Here is a 27,383-nt window from a genome sequence, read left to right on the forward strand (position 1 = left end):
ATATAACAAAATATTAATACTTTAGCTTTTTCCTTATACTTGTATACATTAAGCACACTATTAAAGTAAAACACTCAGCTAAACATGCCCTTCTCTTTATATTGCATTGTACTTTTTTTGTATTTTACAGGATTAATGAGTTATAGATGTGATGCATGAGAAAATACTGTGGTTGGAAATAAGCTGGTGTTAATGCATTTTGTTCACTAGATGGCAGTGCATGTACAATGTGGTCCTTCAACATTCGTTTACAAGACAGAAATGTATTCTCCATAAGAATAGTTGAAAATATTTTATTGACATATGAAAAGACATCGTGACATAATCAAAGTGCTTTTGTATCTTACAGGTAATGGAAGCTTCAAAAATAAATAAAGATAATATAATAAACACACATTGTGCATATGTCCTCTTTCTGTCACTTTCCATCCCTCCCTCACTCTCTGTCTCTCTCTCTAGATACAGACATAAAACAGGAGAGATCAGCTGATGCTGGGCAATGAATCTAGAATGCAAATTCTAGTTCACATAGATCTATATTTATGCGTATCACAGTGCAGATATGATCTTATTCATATATATGATAAAATGACCTAAATGCTAGCCTAAACTATTAAATCACAAACATGATATCGCAAAAGCTAGACAAAACTGAAACAATTTTCTGTACATAATTAACAATTATGAAAATGACTTAACATTAGTATCTTTAAAATGATAAACATGCTAAATAAGTCAGTTTGTGATATTCTAATACAACTTCAAAAGTGTGTATCAACAAAGACAACAGCAAAGACGAGCATAAAACAACGATATGCTACATAAAAACACAAATATGACAGGTATATCTGTGACCGCAGATTTAAAAACACAAATAAATAACATGAATTTAATTAGCAACAGCAACATTTATCATAAAATCTTTAAATTAAATGTTAGTGTGCAAGTAAAAAAAAAAAAAAAAAAAAGCAAAATATTGGGCGACACAAAAACTGAAGATATGTTTCAGGAGTCTTGCAAGTCCCTCTGTGAATGATATGCGAGTGTGTGTTTGCTATTTTGAGGGTGTTCAATCTACACTTAGCAGGCTGACAGAAGTGCTGACAGTGAGAAGGTGCTGGAAATCATGGTTGTTGTGCCTTTAAGATCATCAGTGTGCGTGTTTCTACATGTTGTAAGCCACATATATGGGGTCGAGCTGGTCGGCGAGGAAGCCGTCCCGTAGGTGCATGCGTTGTTTCTCTCCGCGAGAATTGATGGGAATTACGCCCGAATCCACGACGACCACCACGCCAACAATCAAGTAGTGTTCCTCTAGAACCACATTAGTTACCATGGGAACCAGATCTAGAGCTTCCTGTTCGGAACCGTCCAACTCCACCACCACCACTAAGAGATTCGTCCATGTGAACACCGCACTGAATGAGAGAGAAAGAGAGAAGGTTTGAACTTTACTCTATAGAAATAAGTCAATACAAAATAGCTGTGCATGCTGCATTTCACACATTGGCGCAATGCAACTACACTTGGCATTAGCATAAACTCTTGATCTGCAGTCAGTTTTCTCTCTCAGTTCAACTACTCTATCATCAGCAAAATTATGAAGAGAAACTTGCTGAGCAAACAAGTTTATGGATGGCTACCTGAATAATAACATATCTGGTTTAAGGACACAGACATTTGAAGGAAACCACTGCTTCCTTGAATACTGAGGTTTGTTACTGCCAGCAAAAATACGTTTATGTTGAATGTGGCTCATTTAATAATTTTGAAGTGTTATTAACAGCAGCTTTTTTTAAAGAAATTAATACTTTTATTCAGCAAGGATGAATTAAAATGATTCAAAGTAATGAAAAATACATTTTATAATGTTGCAAAAGATATTTCAAATAAACTGTTATTCTGGCATTTTTATTTGTAAAAAATATTTAAAAAAAAATAAAAAATATCACGGCTGCCACAAAAATGGTAAGCATCACAACTATTTCTTGAGTATCAAAACATGATATTAAAATGATTTCTGAAGTATCATGTGACACTGAAGACTGGAGTAAGTAATATGATGCTGAAAATTCGGCTTTGCCATATCAGAAATAAATTACATTTTAAGATATAAAACATTTATTTTAAATAGTAATATTTCACAATAATATTGATTTTACTGTTTTGTGATCAGATACATGCAGCTTTGGTGAAAATATAAAAACATCAAATCTTACCAACCCCCCGAATTTTTGAATGGTATACTTTTATATATTTATATACTTTTCTTGTAATATGCACAACTGTGTGTGTGAGCTCACCACTCTGTGATATTCCGGTGTGCCCTGATGATGGACGTTTCAATGTCAATGGGGTGGTATTTCATACCTCTCAGCTCCATGACTTCATCTAATGCTCCCACCACATAAAGGGCATCGTGCCTTTCTGAACACACAAGTGAAACAGCTCATTAAAAACAACTCAATGGAAATCAAATATCTTTGTGACAAAAAGCACAGTATACACTGAACACACACCTCCACTTGCATCAGTGAGGTCGGTCCTGCGCAGGAACCCCAGGTATCCGGTTCTGGCCCACACAGTCTGAGTGTCTCCAAAGCTCAACCTGGCTCCGAAATGATCTGAACGCACATTTTCCTCTCCGAACACAGTGAAGTACCCACTGGCATTCTGTGGACTGTGGACCCAGATCTGCACTCATTTTAAAATAGAAACACAAGTGAGATGCTTGGTTATCAGAAGATATTTTCTGATCTATTATGAGAGAGAGCTTTTGGTCTAACCTCCCCTAAATGAGAGTCTCCGATTGGTCCCTTTGTCTCTGGGTTAGCGATGATGATGCGTACACCAGGTAAAATCTGTTAAAAAATGATTCAAAAATGAATGTGGCTTACATTTAATTTAAGAAAACAAATAAAGAAACTTTTAATTGTCTTACTTACCTTCCCAGATTCCATGAGAGCTAGACTGTGTGGAGATCCTCTTTCAACCAGTCTCACCCTACAAACACACAGACGCACTTCAGAAATGGCAAACCAGAAATAAATCATACAATAATATATTTAGAAATATATTATATAGTAGAAAACATTTTGAAAATATTTAATATTAATCTAAATTATTTATTTAATATTTAGTTTCATCTTCTGAGGCAACTAAGGGCCTTCTTTTACAGACCATTTGTTAAAAGTTTCAGGCACTATTTTGTACCCAATTTGTAGATTTTTGATTGGTAGTGTATCTGTTCTAATTCTAAGAATGGAAATAATGAAAAACCTGATATGTGTGTGAAAGTGTGTGTGTGTGTGTGTGTGTGTGTGTGTGTCTTGCCTGTCATGTCTCAGTGCTCTCATGTCCACATAGACAGTCGTAGGATCCGGTCCTGATGTTCCCCACAAACATAAAAATCTCTAAATGGCAGTCAAATTTACTTTAAAACATGCAGATGGTTACTATCAAGGTGACTTGCATTAACAGCGAACAAAAATGTACAAAAGTATAGTGCATGTTGAGGATTCAATCAATCAGCAGAACTGGGAAGGTAGAGGAACTATAGTATAGCCCTAATGTGTGATATTGACAACAAAAAACCCCAGTATTTTCTGGAACATGTCGATTATAATTATTAGGTGAAGTTTTGCAGAGTTTGTTTTTGTACTGTTACCTTATCTGGTTTAGGCCTGTCATGTCAGCTGACTCCCGAATATTCTATTTTTATACTTCACAGTAGTGACAGAAATTCACATTTAATTAGGGGGCAATATTTGCCTATTTAATTTCAGGTGCATTTTTACCTTTATAAGGGCAATTAGATGTACGCATCATGTTTTATGTCAAATTCTTAGAATGAATAAATTCAATTAGAATAAAAAGACACTATATGCTGTTACCAATCAAATGAATGTAGCATCAACAACACACATCTTTGCACGGCAGAAGTGTCATTTAGATATATTTACACTGCAGTTACAATTGAATAAATAATGCTATGAGATTAATGTTTCTAAAATAATATGTTGAATCTTGGAATATGAAATAATAAACTAAAAATAAAAAGATATGAAACGAAACATTCATGAAAAACAGCATGTTTGCTGTGTGATATTAACTATATCATACAGAAATATAAGACAAGACATTTCTGGGGGCATTCCTACTGCATTTGAATAGGCCACACGGCACAGAAAAAGTGTGCACTCTCAAGGCATGTTTTTGTTTTTTGTTATATATTTCCACATAACATAACTATGGCCAAAACAGCTTATGCCAAACAGGTTAAACTGTTGGCATCCATCATTCAGAAGAAAGAAAACCTCTGTTCCAGTGTAGCTGTGAGATATTTGTTTGTATAATAATATGTAATGGCCAAATATATTTAGATTAACGCAACAATGAAAATAAGAAACCGTGCTGGTGCTCACTTTTTATAAGCCACCCTGAAACTAATAAGAAATGTGAATGCAGCATGACCGTTTCTTTGCATCATTTATGACTGAATTTGAAGATATACATGCCGCGTACCTTGCTTTCTCTCTCTCTCTCTCTCACACACACACACACACACACACACACACACACACACACACACACACACACACACACACACACACACACACACACACACACACACACACACACACACACACACATCATATCAGCTGTGTGGATCACTGAGTCATTTCAGGTGAGGTTAACATTTTGCCGATTAGTCAGCTCGTAAAAATGAGTATTCATGCACACAGGAAGATAATTAGTGAATTTACTCCCACATCTAAATATTTGATTGTAGTAACTGAGCTATGAAATGAAGAGGGTCAGTTAAATTTCAGTCATACCTGCTCAGCAAGCTTCCCCAACCTATGAGGCTACATGAGGAGAGGAGAGGAAGATGTGATGTATAAATATTAAAAAAGTAAATGAAAAAACTGAATTGAGTGAGTTGAGTGAATGATTTACATGACTAGTAAGAGGAAAAAAAACTGAACACTGGGGATGCAATTAGACTATGAAATCAGATATGGGTCACTTCTGGCCAATACTGACCTGTAAGCAGACAGCGAGATTGACCCTGCAGCCAAAGGCAGTGCTGACGGCACGCGGGTGTAGCCCCACGTCTTTAAAGAGCTTACAGAAGGACTGCGTCAGAGCAACACGGGGCCTCTCTTCCGCCACAACCACACACGAACGCACACGGGTCAGATCCATCCCACGGGCCTGAGAGAGACACAAAAATACAGTGGTGAAAAAGGAAGCAGTTTATTTTGAAGTAAAGAAAATGTTTTTTAACGAGATTCAGATTACAATTCTGTGTGAGTGTGTGTTCGTGTACCTTTAGAGAATCAGTGAGAGAGCTGAGAGATCTTGTGCAGAGCTCCATCACAGAGTATGAGCAGAATGTGTCTCGGACTTTAAACTGACTGACGGACTGCAGCCACAGAGCAGGATTCACCTCTAGATCCATTGGAGAGATCAGAACAGACTGCTGCCCTGCATACACGCTACACGCACACACAAATAAACAAATAAAAATGCTTGCATCTGTGTCTTCATTTCAGGTGAGTGCACAGGTAGTCCGTACCTGCAGAGACACCACAGGACGAAGCCAAGGCCGCAGTATGGGTCGAGACACACAGCCACCTCACGAGAGGGATACAACTCACACTGCAGTTTAACAGAGCGACACAGGGCACTAGTTGCATTGTGAGACATCTTCAGAGAAAGAGAAAAACAAAAAATTTTTAATTGCAATTTTAATTTAAAAAGGTTATTAATGATAATAATAATAACAATAATCTGTAGTCCATACATAAAAACATTAGTAACAATTACGAGGAGTCAAACCTTCACTCCAGCGAGCATTCCTGTAGTGGACACACTGAAGTCCAGATACGCCAATGAGTCTGGGTCACATGGTTTATACAGCAGGGGACAACGCCTCTTTGGCAAGTCGTCTAATAAAAACACACTTTTGATGAGCATCTGACAGAAGTAATTCCGAAAAAAGATGTTATGTCCCTGACAGACTCACCTGTTTCCAGGATAGGAGGCCATGATTTAAAGTCCACAGCCACTGACGCATCTCTGGACTTCAGAAGTTTAGAGATTGCTTGGGTGGTCATAACACACACTGAACGGCTCACCTGCACACACCAGCATGTTTATTCATGAAAAAACATAATGTTTTAATATCCATTTGCATTGTCTCATTCTATAATGCACCACATTTACAATAATTGATATTTGATTTAATCCTGTAAAGGGTTGATTTAATCCTGACATGGAACAGTTTATTGTACCTTTAGACAATATGTAAAAAAAAAAAAAAAATTAAATAAAAACAAAAGACTTGCATAAATGTTTTTGTTGAGAATACCACTTAATACGTCAGGCTTATATTATAGGAGAATATAGAGCTTAAACTCGAGAAGGAAAAATTCACCTCAGTTTTATTCAGAAGCCAAAACTGAGCAAAAAAATATGCTATTTGGTGCTGTAGCTGATATTTATACAGTCAAAAAATAAGATGAAATTCTGATGGCTTGTAATGTAGATCAGGGAGATCTTTATATAAAACTGATTTTTACATTTATTTTAGATTTTACAGCAAAAACATGTACCATAAACTGAAGTGCGTTTTTTTGAATTATACTAAAAGGCCTATTACTTTCTTAAAAAAGTATAAACTATTAATGTAGAAAATCATGTTCAACAGGTTCTTCAACAAAGATTGGATCATGTTGATAATTTAGAGGCCATCAATTTGAGTATTACATATGATAAACTAGGGTTAACTATTAGGTACTTCTCTGATAATTTAATTCATGTAACTGTAGGTGAGGTGGAGATATTTTGAGGGTGTGTGTGTGTGTCCTCACCTCTAGGATCATTTTAACTGTAGGTAGTGTAGTGGAGATGTTCTGAGGGTGAGGTGGTCGTACAGTTATAGGAATACAGCCTGCATACAGACAGCCATAAAAGGCGGCGATCAGATCTAAACCTGTAACGCAAACAAACACAAACATGAAATCTTTGTAAAACAAGTACATTTGTATGGTGAAAAATGGTGGAATTCAGCACACATATATTCATTCTCATTTGTTGTGTTTAATTGTAATGTGACATGTTTAACTGAATGTTTTATCAAGCAAATGTGATGTGATGAGATTTAATTGGAGTGGGCGGCTCCTGAATGTGAATTACAGAACAAGACAGACTGCTGTAGCTGGTCTAACTTAATGAAATGCTACAATTAGCACCACAGAAAAACAACTACAGATGGGATTTCTACCCTGAACCAGAACTCAGCATATTGCTGGTGTGAGGTATATTAATTAGTGCTCTGACAACAAAAATTGTGATCATGTATTTACAGCTTAATTTGGCAGAAATGAAGGCAGAGATGTATTACTGCAGATTTATTGGTAAACTTTCAAATCTATTTAGTGTCTTTGACTTTCAAATATCTTCATTTGGAAGCTTTTCTCAGCAAATATTGAAATGCAATTATTTGCAAATAATTTGATGAATTAATCTGCACATCATGCAATTAAAATTAACTTAACGCAAAGTGTGTGTGTGCTTACCTGGTGGATAAACTAATGCTACATGGTCTCCATCTCGTAGCTGTCCTCTTTCATACAGCAAAGTGGCAATTTTCTCTGCTCTCTTGTGAAGCTGTAGACAGGTCAGAGAGCTTCCTATTGCCCCCTGAAAAATAGAAACACATTTATAAAAACACAATGACGCACCTGAATTCACAGAAGTCAGAAATGCTCCTTATTTTTGATAATTTTATTAACACTCACTGCTGAAGGGAACTGAGGAAAGCAATATATGCGTGTTACCCGTGAGTTAATGAGTGTGTAAAGTATGTGGTCAGGTGTTGTCTGAGCTCTCCACTGCAGCACCTCCGACAGAAACAGGAACTGGAATTCACATATGAGAAAGAATAATCAGTCCGAGCGAAAAATACACTAACACACATACATACTCATGAGACATATACAAGTTTTCCTTGATGGGGTCAGTTGAATTTGCGTTTCACAAACGTTTGGCTCTTCCCATCTATAAAAAACTACAGAGCCCCTAGAGCTGTATGATTGTGGGGGGGGGGGCAATAGTGATTTCAGGTTTGTTGTGTTTTTGGTAAGGCTGCCCAATTATTATTATTAAATAAAAAACATTAAGCAAAAAAAGAAATACTACTATTGCAAAAACACTATTTGATTATAACAAAAGTATTTAAGTGAAATAACAATGATGATTGCAATCTTCTCATTTCTGGGCAACAGGTTTTAAACACTTCTCTCAATTAGAAATCTGGTAAAATGGTTGGTGCATGTTGCATTCCTAAATGCACATTATAAACGACACACAACACATGTAGAGATGGAGTTCATGTGAAGCATCATTTACTGTGAACTGAGCCCCACTAAGACACTAAAAAAAACACTGAATCATGAGTTGCTCACATATAAATGAACACAGTGCCGCACTTCACTCCAAAACACGGAACACTTATTATTTATTAAATTAAATTGCAGCCTTTCATTTCACAATATCGATCTTATTGTGATCAATCGTTCAGCACTAAGAGATCCTAATCTCTGAATTTACCTGCTCATTGTCCTCCATGTGACTCAGATCTCGTCCGCTGGCCTGAGCCATTCGCTTTCCTGCAACGAGATTCCCCACCATCACAGAGGCAGGACCCACCTCTGCAACAAACACACACAATATTTACACAACGTTTTCTATGTAACACAAACACATTATGCTCTAAAACACACATAAAGGCTTATGTACCGGGCTGTTTCTGTCTGGGTTTGGGCAGGTTGGTGATGCAGGAGTGAGGGCACATGAGGATGCTGCAGGGGTGTAGCGCCCCCTCCAGGAACAGCTGTTTGGTCTCAGACAGGTGGATTCCACCCAGAGGGGTTTTGGGGAGGGTGTTGGCAGGAACCAATGCCAGACAGTACACTCCCACCTGATGAATCCCATCTATAGCCTAAACACACACACACACACACACACACACACACACAAGTTTGGACAGAGGATTCTTTATTGTTAATTCAATTCATTATTGATAACCTTAATCGTATAATTAACACACTGAAAAGACCAGAGGTGTGACTTTAAAGCCTTCTGTAACTAAACACAGCTGAAGCCAAAATTGGAGTTTCACTTGAAATAAATATATTTCTAAATAAAACTTTACACTAATGTTCTAAGGTTTAGGTAAGATTTTATATATATATATATATATATATATATATATATATATATATATATATATATATATATATATATATATATATATGAAATAAGTATCTTATGTTAACCAACCAAGGCTGTATTTATTTGACCAAAAAAAAAAAAAAAAAAAAAAAAAACAGTATTATTAATTTACTATTATAAATTCATTATTACATTTTTTTTTGTATTACTACCGTTTAAAATGCCTTTTTTCTACTTGAATACATTTTAAAGATGTAATTTATTCCTGTGATGCCAAGGCACACATCATTTGACAGTTCAGAAATAATTCTAATATGCATATCAAGAAACATATTTTTACTATCAATGCTGAAAAGAACTATGCTGCTTAATATTTTCACGGAAACTGTGAAAATTTGATTATTAGAAAGTTCAAAAGAACAGCACTGATCTTTACTTTCATGTTTGATCAATTTAATGTATCCTTCCTGAATAAAAGTTAAACTTCTTTAAAATAAAATTGTACTGACCCTAAAACTTTTGAACAGGAGTGTACATTTAAATATTAAAAGATATTTTTAGAATCCATGAATGCTAATCATTAAATAATGACTTTTTAAAGTAAATTTTTTCATTCAGATGTTCACCATCACAGTTACAGAATACAAAAATATCTCTCATTTTAAACCTATCATATCTATAATTTTATTTTGTAGAAAGAATATGGCCAAACCCAGCAAGACCCAATAAATCAACCCAGAAATTTCTGTCATTTAAATTAGAGTTATGTCCTTATGAGTGATGAGTGATGCCACAACAATAAGACCTGTTGCTCCTGGCTTGGTTTCTATTTTTGTCATGCCGTGGCCACACCCACAGTGGAATCTCATTGGTGCAAAATCTTTACATAGATAACTATACATTAAATATTAAATCTGATCTTCTTGGCTATGACTTTGTTGCTTAGTGCAGCACTTTTGCTTCAGCAAGGACAGGAAAATGCAAACTTTGAGCCTGGTTATGTGTGTGTGTACCTGCAACACTCGGCTCATCCACTGGTTACTCTCTTCTTCAGTTGAATCTGGTCTCTGTTCTGCTACCAGCACAATCCTCTCATCATACAACACATTCACTGAGAACACCACCGTCCTATACAGAGCGAGCACAGAGATTACACAAGATTCTTTCTAGAGTAGTATTCTGATCTTACTTTTAATACATACCTTCCTCTATAGATGAACTTCATGGGCTCCACAGCAAGAGCTGTAGCGATGATATCATCAGCATTGTGTTTCCGACCCCCGACCTGCATCAGTCCTTCCAGTGTACCAGAGATGAAGATCATTCCGCCCGGACCCACAAACCCCAGCAGACCTGACCTCACAAATACACAATCGCTGACCAATCCACTGTCACATGCCACTGGACACACCTGCACCACAGAGACAAGAACAATTTCTCTGAATGACAGGACACACACTAAATAGTAGGATACACACACTTCTACTTAAAATGCACAAACATTTAATCATAATATTGTTGACAGCTTGAACCAGTTAATTTCTATAAACAACCAGCTTAGACCAGAAACACTTAATGTTACTTAATGTTTTACACTGCTGTTAAAAAATTTGGGGTAGGTAAGATATTGTAATATTTTTGAAAAAAGTTCCTTGCTCACCAAAAGCGCAAAAATATATATTTTTGAAATAATATATATTTCATACATATTCTAAATCCCTATTTTTGGATTTAGAATATGTATAATACACTAAAACAGTAATATTGGGAAATATTATTACACTTAAAAAAAATGTTTCCTATTTTAATAGATTTTAAAAATATATTTATGAACATTGAAAATATTTTAAAATTGCTCAAGAAAATTGGTGCTCAAGAAACCCTTCTTATTGTTATGAATGTTGCTTAATGTTTATATGCAAACCGTGAAACATTTTTTCAGAATTCTTTGAGGAATAGAAACATCAAAAGAAACAGAATTCTCTTGTAACATTGTAAAAGTCTTTACTGTCACTTTTGATCATTTTAATATGTCCTCGTTGAATAAAAGCATTAATTAATTTATTTTATTTTTTAACTTTTAAACAGCAGTGAATCTTAACATACTGGAATTTGGTGTTTATTCCGTATATATTGTATTTTCACACCTCAAATGTGTTCTTGCTCATTCCTGTAAGCCCATAATATGACGTTCCCGTGGCAACAGACGACACACAGATCTCTCCAATCTCATCGGTTTTACACAGTTGAGGAACACCCTCCAGTTTAACAACACACACCATTGCTGAGAGAGAAAGAGAAAAGTCAGTTTTACGAGAAACATTAAGTCGTTTGATGAGGTCTGTGGTCACATGAGGAAAACGGCGCTGAACTGCTCTAGGCTGGTTTACGATGTAGATGTTGGACCTGAATCAAAATGCTTTAGGGATGTTGATTCGTTCATGTTCTTGTAATCGATGTACCTCCTGGCATGGCCGTGCCCACATCCTGCAGAGTGAGGACGGACAACTTCTCTCCATTGTCCACTCTGATGACCCCGTGACTCAGATTTGTCATACTTAGGACCCCTCGGCCTCCTGGCTTAGAGCTGCCCTCCTGAGGCCTGAAAGAAAACACATGCATACAAATAAATGAAAGAATAAACATGTCCATATGTGTTGCCAGAATATTATGTTACCATAGACACAATATTTTCCAGATTTCATAAACAATTTGGAATTGTGTGGTTTGGCTTCCTGGAGCTGCAAAAGCTCTGACAAAAGAGGTTTGATTGGCTGCTGTGAATATTACTTGGCATTCTCAAAAGTTTGTGCAAGTTATATCATTATGTAGTTTCTACCACCAAATCCTTGCATCTACACCCACAAAAATCCCACTGAATGTGTCACCAAAAGAACATAAAACATGAAAGTGTAAAACATGAGGACACTCGTGGTATTTTATTAAGACTCGTTAAAAAGTTTGGGGTTGGTAAGATTTTTAAATATTTTTGAAAGAAGTCTTTTGTGCATCACCGATGCTTCATTTATGTGATTAAAAATACAGTAAAAATATTGTGAAATATTATAAAAATTTACAAGAACTGTTTTCTACTTGAGTATATTTTAAAATGTCATTTATTCCTGTGATGCAAAGCTGTATTGTCAGCAGCCATTACTTCAGTCTTCAGTGTCACATGATCCTTCAGAAATCATTCTAATATGCTGATTTTTGGTGCTCAAGAAACATTTCTTCTTACTAGGGCTGTGCAAAAAATCGATTGCGATTTTCATGCGCATCTCATCAGTAAAGACGCTCCTGTAATTAGTAGTATATCTCCAGCACGTGCGTTAAGATCAGGGTTGCCAGGTTTTCACGTAATTTGTTGTAAAGTTGCTTCACAAAACTAGTCCAAAACTAGCCCAATCGCGTTTCCAGGAGGTTCCCCGATAAAAATTGCATCCCGGTATTAAAATGTACGTTTATCGGCAGGGTTCCCTTTGTAATATTCACATTTTAGGGGCTAAATATCACGTTATTGGTATTGGGGTCACTTCAACCCGCGAACATGAAAAACAACCACAGACTTGGCAACACTGGATGGCATTTACTACACAGAGCCGTAATTCACTGACAGTCTACACAAAATCGATTTTAAAATCGCAGGTGATTCTTTGTTGATTTTGAATGCGATTTTGTGTAGCTTGTTGGTGGACTACGGCTCTGTGTAGTAATGGCGCTCCACCTGAACCAGTGTTGCCAAGTCTGCGGCTGTTTTTCATGTCCGCGGGTTGAAGCGACTCCAATACCAATAACGTGATATTAAGCCCCTAAAATGAGAATTTTACCAAGGCAACCATGCCAAAAAATTTATATTTTAACCCCGGGATGCAGTTTTTTATCGGGGAACCTCCTGGAAATGCGATTGGGCTAGTTTTGGACTAGTTTTGAGAAGCAACTGGGCAGGATTTGTTGTGAAAACCTGGCAACCCTGATCTGAACGCACGTGCTGGAGATATACTACTAATTACAGGAGCATCTTTACTGATGAGATGCGCATGAAAATCGTATTCGATTTTTTGCACAGCCCTACTTCTTACTATTATTAATCTTTGAATGGTTGTGGTGTTTAATATTTATTACAGTTTTCACAAAAAATGTTTAGTTTGAGAAATTTGAGATATCCACAGTGACACTTCATACATTCCATTTTGCACTTTGGGTAGTATCTGATTTCAGATTTATTAGCCTACAAATGGCACATATAAAAGTAAAAAGTGGTTGGTAACTTTACACGTCGGTCAGGCAGCCTTTTTTGTTTATTTGGGCAATTCTTGGCCATGTGAACCAGACTTTATGGCGATTATAGTGCAATATCCATCTGATAACACTATTTAAACTTAGACCACACACAAACACAATTAAATGTATTTTAATGATTGATTAAGAACCAAGCAGTTTTCACTACATGATGTTAAAATCTGAGTCAGATGTATTTCTTAATAGTTTTGCATGTGTCTTTGTGCATGAATGTGCGTAGGCCTGGTTATGTTGTTTGTGATGTGCAACCACAAAAGACAGAACCTCCCATTTTAATGAGTTTAAACTGAAAACAGATTCCTGAGCACAAGAATTATGTGTGCACAAAGAGAGTGTGAGTGTATTTATACCTCCTCACAGCCACAGTTAGTGCCTCGGGGGAGCCAGCACACGGGCATATGACCTCTGACCTCAAGCCCATGCTCTGAAACACATTCAGGAATGCGTCGCAGGAGGATATCGACCCTGGGAATGAAATGCAGAGAATTTACATAGGGGCTTGATTCCCAAAGTAACACTCACAGGCTTTGATTAATCAGTAACACACACCCAAGGGGGTTTGATTCATCATTAACACACTCACAGGGGTTTGATCCATCAGCGACCAGCAGCATTCGCAGTGAGCTCATGTTAGTGTCACTCTGGTCTTTGTAGGCTATCAGAGCCCAGTGTAGATCCCGACTCTTCACACACGCCACCTTAGCTGCACACACATGGAAAGATTTACTGATTACTGAACAGAATGTGTACCACTATGTGTGTTCTTGTTTTATACAGCAAAAATTTGCTTCTGATTAGAGTGATAGGTGATCTTTGAACACGTAGGAGAATGGTACACCATCCAAAAAGCCAGGAGATCAATAGTGTGTGTTTCTGTGTGTGTACCTTTGTACTGGCAGACTTTCTGGATCCAGGACAGAGGATTCACCTTCATAAGTGCATATGGAACACTGACCACATGTAACATATTCAACACACTCTATAGAGAGAGTGGAAAAAAAGTGTTCAAAAAAGACATGCTACAGAAAAATCGGATAAATGACAACATACAGTAAATTAAGTCATTTATATTACCATTTGAACACTGTGCCAAAGGCCGATGCCTTTCTTAAAGTCTAACACATTCACCATAGTCTCAGCTGTAACACAAACAAATAAACACATAAAATCATATGGTTTTGGAATGACATGACAGTATTTTCATTTTGGCTAAATTATACCTTTAAGAATCTGAAGTGTGATATTTTGATATCTTACCCTCACTGTATCCGCAGGTATGTGTAAGTGTTTGGCAGTGTGTGAGCATCGCCATTCTTGTCACAGTTATTCCCAGCACACTCCCATCCTTACAGGTCTTATACTGTCAATCAACCACAAAACACGACCACTCTCATCATAAATACAATGAGATCAGTGTATTGCCAAAGAACTACAATACAAGCTCCCTTGCATATATTAAGCAGCCTTAAAATCTGCCATATAAATACAAATGTAAGTAAATTATATAAAAATATATTTTTATATATACACTATTGTTTGTTTGGGGTTGGTGAATCTTTTCTTGTTTTTGAAAGAAGTTTCTTTTTCTCACCAAGGCTGCAATTATGTAAACAAAAATACAGTAAAACATTTTTACTATTTAAAAGAACTACTATTTTAATATATTTAAAAAATGCAATCTATTTCTTGTGATGGCAAAGCTAAATTTTTAGTAGCCATAAATGTGTTTACTGTCACTTTTGATAAATGTAATGTGTCCTTGCTAAATAAAAGTATTCACTTATATATAAAAAAATAAAAAATAACAAAAACTTCTGAACAGTAGTGGATAATTAAAAAATATTATCATTAATTAATATTATCATTAAATAAATAATGATATATTCGAGAAAAAATCTAAATGAATTTCACAAAACAAATGGTCTGTTACCTCTATGTATGCTGTGTCATTGTTAGCATCTTTAATGAGAGGAAACCATTCTCGTGGGGGTTTAGATAAATGTTTGGAGTCAGTCAGCACCCAGAGCAACTTTGGCCAGCCTGAATACACACACACATACACACACACATACAAACAACACAAACATATACAAACTGGATAAAACCACACATATATGTTTAACACACAACAATGTTCCTTTGTGAAGACTCATGCGCAGGTGGTTCAAACAAACATTGTAAAGTCTCTGACCTTTAAACTGCATGACATCACCACTAGCACTCTTGGGAAGACCTTTGTGACATGCATCACTTGTTAATGCCACACCAACTCCACAGCTACCCAACAGGAAACCAATTTGTTGACTCCCAGCATCCTTTGAGGTGAGAGAGCAGAAGGGCACACCTCAGGCAAATTTCTTCTTGTAAAATTGTTTGTAAAACTGTAAAAGTTATTTTGGGTAAATTGATTTTTTTTTTTTGCAGTAGAAATTACCTTCTTTGTAAGTGGTACTTCAATTGGGACAGGAACTACTTCAGCCAAAAGACAGCCATAAAATGCCACCATGAACGCTGCTGGGTCATTGTTGGGGTAAACCAATGCTACCTACAGTAAAACACACGCACACGCACACGCACACACACACACACACACACACACACACACACACACACACACACACACACACACACACACACACACACTGTCTTCATTCTTCATCGGTTTTTGAATAGATGTCTGTATAATGTGTATATATTTGATTTCTGTCTTTATAATAGAGTTATGCACAACCGTTCAAAAGTTTGGGATCAGTAAATTTCTTTAAAATGATTCTGAAAGAAGTCTTTTATGCTTACAAAGGCTGTATTAAGTAGATCAAAAATACAGTAAAAACTGTAATATTGTGAAATATTATAATTTAAAAGAAAGTTTTCTATTTGAGTACATTTTCCCCTGGTTTCACATACAAGGCTTAAGCCTAGTCCCAGACAAAAGTGTAAGTCTAAGCTGTTTTAACCTAAAGAAACTTGCACTCACTGATCTAAAAGTGGCTCTGTTTCATCTCAAAATGCACCCCAGTAATGTTTTTTCCAAGTCACATTAATAAAAATTACTTAAATGCCCTAACTGAACTATTGCCTAGTCCTGGCTTAGTCTAAGCCCTGTCTGTGAAACCAGGCCTTTAAAACTTAATTTTCACAAGATCCTTGGAGCTCAAGAAATATTTTATTATTATTATCAATATTGAAAACAGTTCATATTTTCTTGTAAACAACTTTTGGGGATTATTTGATGAATAGAAAATGTCACTTTTTGATCAATTTAATGCATCCTTGCTGAATAAGTTTACCCCTTTTAAAATTAAAAATTAGATTTTAGAAAAATAAACAAGACATTCTAATTTATCCACTCTCTTACCCTGTCTCCAGGGTGAATGATTGGCTCTTGTTTGGATCCCAGTTTGTGGAGAAGGTTATAGGCCAACTTCAAACTCTTGGACCAGAGCTTGCCTACAAACACAGAAGCAAAGAGATATAAATATGCACCCTAAACAAAAACAATATAATCCAATAAATGGCTAGGAATATATATGCATGTGTACCATATGTAAGTGTGTATGGCTGTTTGGCATTGCTGTGTGTAGTGGTCAGACAGGGAGCTTTGGGTGCAATGGCTCCCCAGCGCAGAAGGGCTGCTTCCAGGGAGGCGGGGCAGTTCTTGAGTCTGTTGAGCTCTTCTCCTTGTATGGGGGTTGACTCCGCCCCCTCTGGGCGTGGCAGAGAAGGATCAGGCTGCTGCACTGCACATATCAAGCGTTAAGAAAAGGTTAGCAATGCATTTGCATGTTGATGAGACCCATGTTCTATATAATCAGGATTCATACTACGTGAATTTCAAGCAATAGTTTCCCTATATGAGAGTAATGAATTTCAAAGCCTCTGACCTGTCATTAACTGTTAAAGTGTTTCTGTGAACTTGTGCAGCATATTATATTCATTGACTTTTACAGTTACAGTATATTCATCTTTGAAATCAAACAAGGAGACACAAAAAGAGGGGAAAATATTTTAACCTTCCAGAAGTTCTTCAAAATCCTCCACAAAGAATTCTCTCAGGGGTCTTCGCTTGGGTCGCTTCAGGGTGTTAACTAGCTGCTGGATCTTCGCAGACACACGGCTACTGACAGGCACACCTACACACATTTATGCAATTATACTTCCATATACAAATTCTCACAGTAATAGTAAAAACCGGAAGACAAATTTTAACTGAATAGTATTTCTTTTGTCATTTTAAATGAATTGAATTCCACGGACACTGAATAGCTTCCAAACACAATAGATGGCAAACTTGATCATTTTAGAATAAACACATTTAAAAACAAAAACCTCACACACACTCACCATCTCCTGTCTCCATCAGCTCAGCATTGCCATATTTGGGCGGGGGCCTGGCTATCATGGTGACCTGTGGGCGTTGAACAGAGATGGGGGCGGGGTCTGGCATGTAGCTGGTGATGTCAGGTGGGGCCGACAGACTGTCTGCAGTACACAAACAAACAGATTTACTCATCAGAATAGTAACATTTACCCCAATAAATGTGACGATTCATTATCAGTTATTAGGAAAGAGATGTAAATGTGCATTCAAGGTAAAATTAAATTGTATATCAAACAGTACTGTGGAGGTAAACCTTTTAACTAGAAGCTAATGCCATTATTGACATTGATATATAATATGTATAATATAATAAATATAATATGATATAAAATATACAAGTGGACCCAAATGCACATACAGACACAGTAAAATTAACCATTGTGTGCGTTCATCTTAAAGGGACAGTTCAAACTAAAATTCTGGCATCATTTACTCAAACCTCATGTAATTTCAAACCTGTATGTCTTGCTTTCTCCTGTTGAACACAAATGAAGATATTCTGAAGAATGCTTGGAAACCAAACAACACTGGAGCCTATTGACCTCCATTATATGGACAAACCAAAAAAAGTGTTCCACACCAGAAAGAAAGTCAAATAGTTTTGGTACAACTTGTGACTAGGTAAATAATGACAGCATTTTCATTTTGGGGTAAACTATCCCTTTTACTGTAAGACAAGTTTTTAGCCCAAAAAAACATGAAACACTGACCCTCAGAATCCAGAGATGACCAAGGGCGATCTGACTGGTAGTCACTGCAGTGCCTGCCAACTATTCCATTCTCAGCAGAAACGCCCATTTCTCTTAAGCCCCACCTTTTTAGAGACAGATGAGACATCGGACCAACTGAGGGGAGAAATTGAAAGAGAGAAATCAGAAAGCTAACATATACTGTAGCAGTCATATTAGTAGTAAATTCATTAGTATATTACTCTTTTTACTACGCTAGAAGCTGATTGGCTGGTTTGAGTTAAGCATGGAATATGGAATATTCCAGTTCATTTGCTGGAATAAGCTGAACATTATAAGCTAATTGGCTGAAATTGGTTGGGCACAAAAGAACTGATTGGTTGAACTGAGTTGAGCACAAAGATCTGATTGGCTAAATTTAGTTGAGCATGAGAAGCCAATTGCTGAAGTGAAGTTTCATTTGAAGCGAGTCAGGCATGAGAAGCTGGACACGAGGAGCTGATTGGCTGAAATTGTTTAGGCCAACACAACTGGCAAAGTGTGTGCAAGGATCTCATTGGCTGAGGCTGGTTAAGTATGAGAAAGCGATTTGCTAAAATTAGATGATCTTGATAAGGGAGGTTTAAAAAGACCCAAAAGACTTATTTCATATGAAGTGAATTAAATGTGAAAGGCTTGTTTTTCCTACACTTACAGTAATATTAAAAGCAAAATCTGAGTTGACTCACTGTGACCTAAAGACTAATTTATAACATGAATGATTCTCAGTATCTGTGATTATTCACTGCCTTGTGAATATTTGCACGCATTCTTACTGCCGTATGAGTGCATGTTAGTCTCTGCGAGTCGGGCTGCATTAGCAGAGCTGTTGCTGTGCGACGATGATGACGATGATGTTGAAGGTGAGCCATGGAGAGCTCTGCTGATCCAGGAGTCCACACTTACACCTCCCGCCCTCCCCAGAGAGCCCTCAGCGTCAGAGCCGGAGGACGAGTCTGCAGAGACACAGAGAGAACAGTCACACACACACTTACTCAGACGCTCTTACACACAAACATATGCACATACACACACACACACAAACCTGGAGGTGTGTACGTGTCCATGGAGGTTTGACCGATGAGCGACTGCCGCTTGGATGGCAACAGCACAGCCATCTTTCTCTCACTGTGTCGCTCCAGTGCAGCCTGAACAGCTTCTGAGTGAACATCTGAAAGAAAAAGACAGTTTTTATGCATGCATAAAGAGTGCAAAAGCTTCTTATGTCTATGTATGTGTGTGTATAGAATAAAGTTCAGCAGAGTTGCTCTTTTTCTAGCCTGTTCAGAGGTTTATTTAGGAAGAGGGTTTATTCAGTGGTTTGTTACATTTAAGCCCAATCACATGTTCTGATACAGAACAACCTTCTTTAATGTATTTATTACAACAGATGCAAAAAAATGAAATAATAATAATTCTTGAAAGACAGCAGTATTTTAGTAATAAATTTTACGTAATAAGTTTATGTAATAAAAATACATGTACTTTAGTGACAGAAATTAATTTTTCCATCAAGGAATTATATTTGTTCCCTTTAACTGACTGTCAAGTCAGTGGGCCTATCATTCAACTGATTTGTTCAAATTAGGGGTAGACCAATTATCTGGACCAATATTAATAATTTTTTATTGTTATTGTATTAGTAATTTTCAAAACCGATTTGCCAATGAAATAATTAAAAAGCATTTAAAGACAGTTTTTGTCAAAGCCCTTTTTATTCTTAATTTTGAAATTAATTTTCATTTTTACACCAGACGTATATATCAGTTATCGGTTCACTTGATCTGTAATAATCGTATCAGCCCTGAAAGACACATGGGTAGTGTATAGTTCAAATAACTGGTTCATTCAGGAATGAAACAAATGCAGCAGCTGGTGCTGCTGATCTGTTTGCTGGAATTATGGCATAAACTACAAAGAGCTTGAATTATGTCTCCTGGGTATCAGATTGTGTGTGTACCTGGTATTTATAACGTTATGAGGACCAAATGTCCCCACAAGGATAGTAATACCAGTAAATTTTTGACCTTGTGGCGACATTTTTTAGGTCCCCATGAGGAAAACAAGCTTATAAATCATACAAAATGAAGTTTTTTGAAATTCTTAAAATTCAGAAAGTTTTCTGTGAGGGGGGTTTAGGGTGATAGAAAATACAATTTGTACAGTATAAAAACTATTACGCTTATGTGGAAACATAAGTGTAAATCTGTGCCCTTTATCTCACCTGAGCGGTAACGTTCATCCCTTGTGCCAGTGGACCGTCGGCGTTGGTAGCGGGAGGATGAGGAAGATGATGAAGATGGTGTGACAGGGATGCGGCGCTCTGCCCCTGTGGCAAACACAGTGGGACAAATGTAATCTCAACACAATAAAAACCGTATGCTGCTTGGTAAAATAGGGTGTGTGTGTTACCTGGTGTGTGAGGTAGGTAAGCTTGTAAAAGTTTGGATCTTTTCTTTTCATAGCCCTTCTGGGTGATATCACCTAAAAAATAACAAAAAACAAAACTAAACTCCCATCACTTTTCATCAGACAATGCAGTTCTACATGGATCTAGAAGCAGTGGCCAGTAAATGCCCTCCGAGACGCATTCAAGTTGGATAGTCATCCAGTCACTCAAAACGCTTCAGTAGATGGTTTTTGAACATATAAAAGAAAGACTTTTATGTCATGTATGTAAACTTTACTCCTACCAAACAGAACAATGTCACTGTAAAGATGTTTGGAAGCCCCGCTATTGACACATAAGGAGCAATTATGGATGAGACACATGGATAGAGCAACTAACGCATAAGTTAAGAGGGTGTTTAAAAGAAAATTTCAGTAAATTAATTAATTTTTGCATTGAAATAAAACTGAAACCACAATATAGCGTAGAGCGATTATAAACCACGGCTTGATGATTTAACATCTTTAAATAAAGAATTTAAAACAGTCATAAATATTAAATTAGCAATTTTACAGATGTACTGTAAAATAAAATTATTATTATTATTATTATTATTATTATTATTATTATATTTTTATTATATACTTGATTTTCAATTTACGGTGTAATATTACAAGCAATATTATTAGTACTATTAGATATATTTATATTTTTATACTTTCATCAACAACAAAAACAACAACAACAACAACAACAATAATAATAATAATTATTATTATTATTATTATTAAATCACAACCTTTTGGGACAAATTGTGCAGCACTCCAAACAAGGACAACAAACCTGTAGCTTTTTTAAATAATTAAAAAAAAAACACATTGCAATTAAAAAAATTTTCCAGATTATGCAACTTTAAGAGACATATTTAGGTGACCAAGAGTAAACAATAATAATAAAAAAATTCAGATAGCAATCTGATTAAAATCTTAATAACACTGCAATATAATATATTCTCAGAAAATAATTATCCCAAAAAAATATTTTTTCAAACACACAGAAACACATACACACACTCACACAGAATACACAGTGGAAAACAGAATTACTTATAGGATGCTGCTAAAATTAATATTTTAAATCATTCCCAAATCTTTTCCTGAATGATTTAGTGTTGAGCTAGTGTGGCTGACGGATTCTAGTAAACAAACACAATTCTAAACATGCTGCATGCCTGCATCCCAAAGAAATATCACAAATGATATCCATGGCAACATAGGTGTGGTGGCCCCCTCAGAGACCTGCAGGAAATGAAGACATGGAGGCTTTTTCTCATGAGACTCCATCTCCATTATGAACAACAGAGGGAGAAAAAAACTGAACTTTAAATACATTTCTAAATTCAACAAAAAGAAGATTTGATTGTACACACATGCACAGACCTGGAGGGGAAAACCAGAAAACGTCACGCCAAAAACTGGATTAATAGGTCAATCTGCACTGAGCTTTACATAACATACGTGCACATTCAAAGACAACATAACATATGCATATCCCGAAACCTGAGCAAACACACACGCACATAATCAAACCCAAGATAACATATGCATGTCCATGAGAGCTTACGCGCACACACACACCAAACACTAGCTCAATGGCCACTTTATAAGATATGGCTGCTTGTCAAAATAAACAAACATGTGGCTGTGAACCCCATTTAGAAAGCAAGCAGATATCATCGCAATGCTTTAGTGGCTTTCGGACTATCGGATCATTAGAATTGGCACGTTATGGCATGTGATCTGAGCAAATGAGCGTGGGAGGATTGTTGATGCAAGGTTTCTCAGAAACAGTCGACCCTGTGGGATTTACATGCTTGGGTTCACAGAGAACGCTGTGTGAATTCAGCCTGATCTGTGAGAGAAAACACCTTGTTAAACAGAGCTCAAAGGAGCCAACAGTACAGTTCTCTTTACTGTTGTGGAAAAAGGGGTTTTGAAATGCACTACAGGTCAAAGCTCAAGCAATAAAGGTGAATGCAAGAAGAGCTTTTAAATGACACCGAATCAATAAAACTGGCCAATAAAGATTTGTCTAAAACTCCTTAAAAGTCATAAAGAGAAAATGGCTGACCAAAGTTCGGAGTCATTGATTTTTTAAAGAAATGAACTTACTCGGCAATGGTGCATTAAGTTGATCAAAAGTAACAGTAAAGACATTTATAATGTTTCAAAAGGTAAATATTTGGAGTTTTTTAACTTTCTAAAAATATGTACACTGCTGTTCAAAAGTTCGGGATCAGTAAGATTTTTAATGTTTGTAATGGAATCTCTTATGCTTATCAAGGCTGTATTTATTTGATCAAAAATACAGAAAATGCAATATTGTAAAATATTATTGCAATTTGTAATATTGGTTTGCTATTTTAATATACTGTAAAGTATTCTTTATTTCTGTGACGCAGTGCTTAATTTTCATCAGCCATTACTCCAGTCTTCAGTGTCACATGATCCTTCAGAAATAATTCTAATATGCTGATTTATTATCAGTGTTGAAACTGTTTAACATTTTTTTGGAACCTGTGATTATTATTATTTTTTAATTCTTTGATTTTTTTTTTTTTTTTTTAAAAGAACAGCATTTATTCAAAATTGAAATCTTTTCTAACAACTTAAGTATTTACTATCAGTTTTTATCATTCAACATCCTTGCTGAATAAAAGTATTAATTGAATAATAAAAAAAGAAAGAAAGAAATTTACTGACCCCAGACCTTTAAATAGCAGTGTATATTATAACAAAAAAATACTATTTTGAATAAACACTGTTCTCTTTTACTTTTTATTTATTAAAGAATCTTGAAAAATATCACATGACTCAAAAAAATATTAAGCCTGTTTCCAACATTGATTGTAAATCAGCATATTAGAATGATTTCTGAAAGATCATGTGACACTGAAGACTGGAGTATTGATGCTGACAATTCAGCTTTGTATCAGGAATAAATTATATTTTAAAGTATGTGGAACTTTTGATTTCAGACTTTGATATTTTGGTAAATCTGAGCTCAGTGTGTAACATTTTGACATCTCTTCTTACACTTTAGATTCAAAAATAGCTATTCATTCACAAATCCATATCACTCCTTCTCTCTTGAACTCCCATCAACACCGCTAGGAGAGCCAAAGCACAAACATCACACTTGACATGGATTTTCATTTTGCCCCAAGGAATGCTCCCAGCATCTTGCTTAATCCAGGTTACATTCAACATCTAGGTTGTTTGGAAAGCTACAGGGGGTTCTACCCAACCTCAGACAAGCTTGTAAAATCTAGTATAGACACACAGTCAAACTTGCTGACCTGCTGTTCCTTCAGAGCTCAGCTTACTGGCCTGCGGCAATGATCATGACAAGAAGGCATGATAACATCAGTATAATAGTCATTTATGATTTTCTGAAACACAGGCTACATTGTTCAGACCTTCACTGAAGGTGTAAGAGTCATCTGACCTGAAACTGAAGCTGATTATTGATGGCTGATTGTGCAGATTGCTTCCTTTTGCTGGTTTGTAGTTTAGACTTATATCACTCTAGTAATGATAACAAGAACGACAGAGAAGAAAAGCACACATAGACCTTTTGTCTGGGTTGTGTAACAAAACGATTAAATTGAGTGTAACTGGAAAAGAAGATTTAATCACACAAATTTAATCAAAAAGATCAGTAATACAACATGAAATTATGCATGACTGCCTGAGTAGACTATTTGCAATCATATCATTGTGATAAAAACTATTACATTTATTATTATTTGAATTATTTAAAATCTAAGTGAAGCCCAAATCCATCCCTTTTTAGGAATCCTTTAATTCATGTAAAAGCATGATATTTCTGTCAGACAGAATAGGAATGCTCTGAACTTTTGGATGATGTTCTGCAGGTTTCCCGTTTAGAGATGTAAGACTAGCAGGTGAGCACTTAACCAACCAATCTAATACCAACACCATCATAAACAGCATAATAAAACTGTATGTAGGTCACGTCTTACACAAACACACACACACTCTGCTCTAAGATAGCCTGCAGCTCTAGATGAATGCAAAAGCATGGAAATTAGGAGAGAACAGAATTCTTCAGAGAAAGAGCATAACATTCCCTCTATAAAACAACAATATTTATGATTACATCAACTAAATAAAACGCCCATGAATAATTCTAATAATAAAAGAGAAATGATTATATCTTTGAGGCAGTAAGCTGTATATGAGAGAGAGAGAGAGAGAGAGAGAGAGAGAGAGAGAGAGAATAAAAATAGCATCTTGACAGGCTTTTGGACAGCTGCAGTTGTGGAAAGAGTAACTTCCCATGACAACCCCCCAATAAACATACACACATATTAAGCATTAAAGGTTGTGCATCTAGCTGTTCACTTAATAAACATTATGAGGTTAAATATTAAAAATGCACGCCCAGAGAACCCATTTACATATACAACACAAAATATTTATTGTTGGAAAGTGCCCAGTGGTCCATTGGAAAGAACAGTAAAAAATAAAAAATAAAAAAAAATATCCCTAGCATTTATTAATTTTTTCTCACCCTTTTAGCTGTTTGAATGCAGACTTGAATGTCCGAGAACCTTTAGTCTGAAACAAGGTTACCCAAACTGGGATTTTTACATCAATTTATTAATTATTAAAACATAAAATATTACATTTAATTAATTAATAAAAAAACAATAAAAAAATATTAATATTCAAAACATAACACTACATCTCAGAAGAACGTTAAATTGCAAACACAAGCATTGCAACAGTGCCAGACAAAGACAAGTCGAGCTAAAAAAAATGTTTTAGGCTTCAAAGTGCCTAGGGCTGAACAACACAGAATGACTCTGTTTATAATACAAGTAGAGAGTTGGTTATGAAAGCAGAAATGAGGGTGAAGGGCTTACTAATAGTTTACTCAAGGTGAATATGACTCCTGGAGATAGTGAGTCTTTCCTTAACAGAATAATTTTGCCATTATTTACTCACCGTCATGTAGTTCCAAACCTGTATTTCACTTCTGTAGATCAAAAGACATTAGTTTTTGAAGAACATCCTGGTCACTCTATTCAGTATAATGAAAGTGGATGGGACTGGGGCTGTCAAACGTCAAATTTAGAATAAAGTATTATAATACAGCAGAATATAGCATGAATTATGAGCTATTTTTATTCAAGTCTTCTAAAGCCATATGGTGATTGTGTGTGATCAACAGACGGAAATCATTATTCATTGTTATTAACGTCAAAATGTAATCATTCATGTATCTGAGTATTTCATTTATTACGTAAATTGTGATGTTAAATAAAGCCCCAGAATACTGCAAAATGTCAGCAGGAAACTTGCACAGACTTATATTCTCCTCTCATGCATTTTCTACAAATGCAGCATTTTTACTACATCACTTCTCCTTTAGCTGCAGGAAGCTTCGCTCTCACATAGTCAGAAATGCGCACTTAAACACGCTGATAAAACACAAGTTGAGATGTTTATGTGCAGGTGCAATTGGGGTAAATGAGCAAAAATCTGTTAAAACCAGTTTCGATCAGTTGTAATTAATGTCCTCAATGATACAACAGCCTCTTGAAGGGTAAGATATCAATAAACTACTTTAATTTCAGCATTTTCATCACATAGTGTAAAATTAGTATCATACAGTCTCAGAAGACCTGGAATATAGCAAACAAATACTTTTTGATGCTTCTTCAGGGCTTTTGTGTCGTTTTTGAAGCTTGATAGCTCCAATTGCAGGCACTGTCACTGCAGTCAGAGCAATCTGTGTTCAACAAAAGAATAAAAGTCACACAGGTTTGAAACGACAAGAGGGTGAGTAAATGATAACAGAATGGGGCGGCGAAATATCAATTTAAAGGTGAAGTATGCACTTCACCTTTAAAGTGATATTTCACTACCCCATTCTGTCTCTCTCTATGCCACTATAGTGAGATTATGAAAATCTGACCTACCTGTTCAGGCAGGGTGACCTACCAGAAGTTTAAAGGGGTCATATGATGTGATTTCAAATGTTTATTTTCTCTTTGGAGTGTTACAAGCTCTTGGTGCATAAAGAAGATCTGTAAAGTTGCAAAGACTAAAGTTTCAAATCCAAAAAGATATTATTTAAAAAAAGTTAAGAGTCAACCACGCCCTCCTAAAAATGGCTCATTTTAAACACCCCCCCACATGTCTATGTCACGATGTTGGAAGATTTGCATAACGCCGCCCTAATGTTTACGCAAAGAAAGAAGGTGTAACTTTGATTCTCACTGTTGCCGCCGGCGCCATGTTGTGGAGATGCT

General features: G+C 36.1%; 1 protein-coding gene across 3 annotated transcripts in view; it reads right to left on the bottom strand.

Annotated features, from left to right (window-relative positions):
• Window positions 1-277: 277 nt before the first annotated feature.
• LOC109050183 (disco-interacting protein 2 homolog C-like) overlaps window positions 278-27,383 on the bottom strand; it is a 35,092-nt gene continuing 7,986 nt past the window's right edge. The window contains exons 2-39 of one of the 3 annotated variants that reach the window (XM_042718758.1): window positions 21,064-21,135; window positions 20,876-20,980; window positions 19,697-19,822; window positions 19,428-19,607; window positions 18,634-18,768; window positions 17,887-18,024; window positions 17,556-17,675; window positions 17,085-17,282; window positions 16,901-16,992; window positions 15,977-16,087; window positions 15,734-15,857; window positions 15,473-15,582; window positions 14,800-14,902; window positions 14,617-14,681; window positions 14,428-14,521; window positions 14,126-14,245; window positions 13,893-14,007; window positions 11,706-11,845; window positions 11,391-11,527; window positions 10,446-10,654; window positions 10,257-10,371; window positions 8,809-9,010; window positions 8,620-8,720; window positions 7,809-7,928; window positions 7,587-7,710; window positions 6,879-7,000; window positions 6,032-6,143; window positions 5,845-5,954; window positions 5,582-5,712; window positions 5,333-5,501; window positions 5,047-5,217; window positions 4,839-4,868; window positions 3,334-3,395; window positions 2,946-3,003; window positions 2,787-2,861; window positions 2,520-2,694; window positions 2,304-2,427; window positions 278-1,418 (exon numbers count right to left, since the gene is read on the bottom strand). In XM_042718758.1, coding sequence (XP_042574692.1) covers window positions 1,166-1,418; window positions 2,304-2,427; window positions 2,520-2,694; window positions 2,787-2,861; window positions 2,946-3,003; window positions 3,334-3,395; window positions 4,839-4,868; window positions 5,047-5,217; window positions 5,333-5,501; window positions 5,582-5,712; window positions 5,845-5,954; window positions 6,032-6,143; window positions 6,879-7,000; window positions 7,587-7,710; window positions 7,809-7,928; window positions 8,620-8,720; window positions 8,809-9,010; window positions 10,257-10,371; window positions 10,446-10,654; window positions 11,391-11,527; window positions 11,706-11,845; window positions 13,893-14,007; window positions 14,126-14,245; window positions 14,428-14,521; window positions 14,617-14,681; window positions 14,800-14,902; window positions 15,473-15,582; window positions 15,734-15,857; window positions 15,977-16,087; window positions 16,901-16,992; window positions 17,085-17,282; window positions 17,556-17,675; window positions 17,887-18,024; window positions 18,634-18,768; window positions 19,428-19,607; window positions 19,697-19,822; window positions 20,876-20,980; window positions 21,064-21,135 — 4,748 coding nt within the window. In that variant the 3' untranslated portion in view covers window positions 278-1,165. The remainder of the gene's footprint in view (window positions 1,419-2,303; window positions 2,428-2,519; window positions 2,695-2,786; window positions 2,862-2,945; window positions 3,004-3,333; window positions 3,396-4,838; window positions 4,869-5,046; window positions 5,218-5,332; window positions 5,502-5,581; window positions 5,713-5,844; window positions 5,955-6,031; window positions 6,144-6,878; window positions 7,001-7,586; window positions 7,711-7,808; window positions 7,929-8,619; window positions 8,721-8,808; window positions 9,011-10,256; window positions 10,372-10,445; window positions 10,655-11,390; window positions 11,528-11,705; window positions 11,846-13,892; window positions 14,008-14,125; window positions 14,246-14,427; window positions 14,522-14,616; window positions 14,682-14,799; window positions 14,903-15,472; window positions 15,583-15,733; window positions 15,858-15,976; window positions 16,088-16,900; window positions 16,993-17,084; window positions 17,283-17,555; window positions 17,676-17,886; window positions 18,025-18,633; window positions 18,769-19,427; window positions 19,608-19,696; window positions 19,823-20,875; window positions 20,981-21,063; window positions 21,136-27,383) is intronic. The other 2 variants (XM_042718760.1, XM_042718759.1) reach the window with 2 other exon arrangements.

This window comes from Cyprinus carpio, chromosome B2 (genome assembly GCF_018340385.1).
Source record: "Cyprinus carpio isolate SPL01 chromosome B2, ASM1834038v1, whole genome shotgun sequence".
In the NCBI taxonomy this organism is placed as follows: Eukaryota; Metazoa; Chordata; class Actinopteri; order Cypriniformes; family Cyprinidae; genus Cyprinus; species Cyprinus carpio.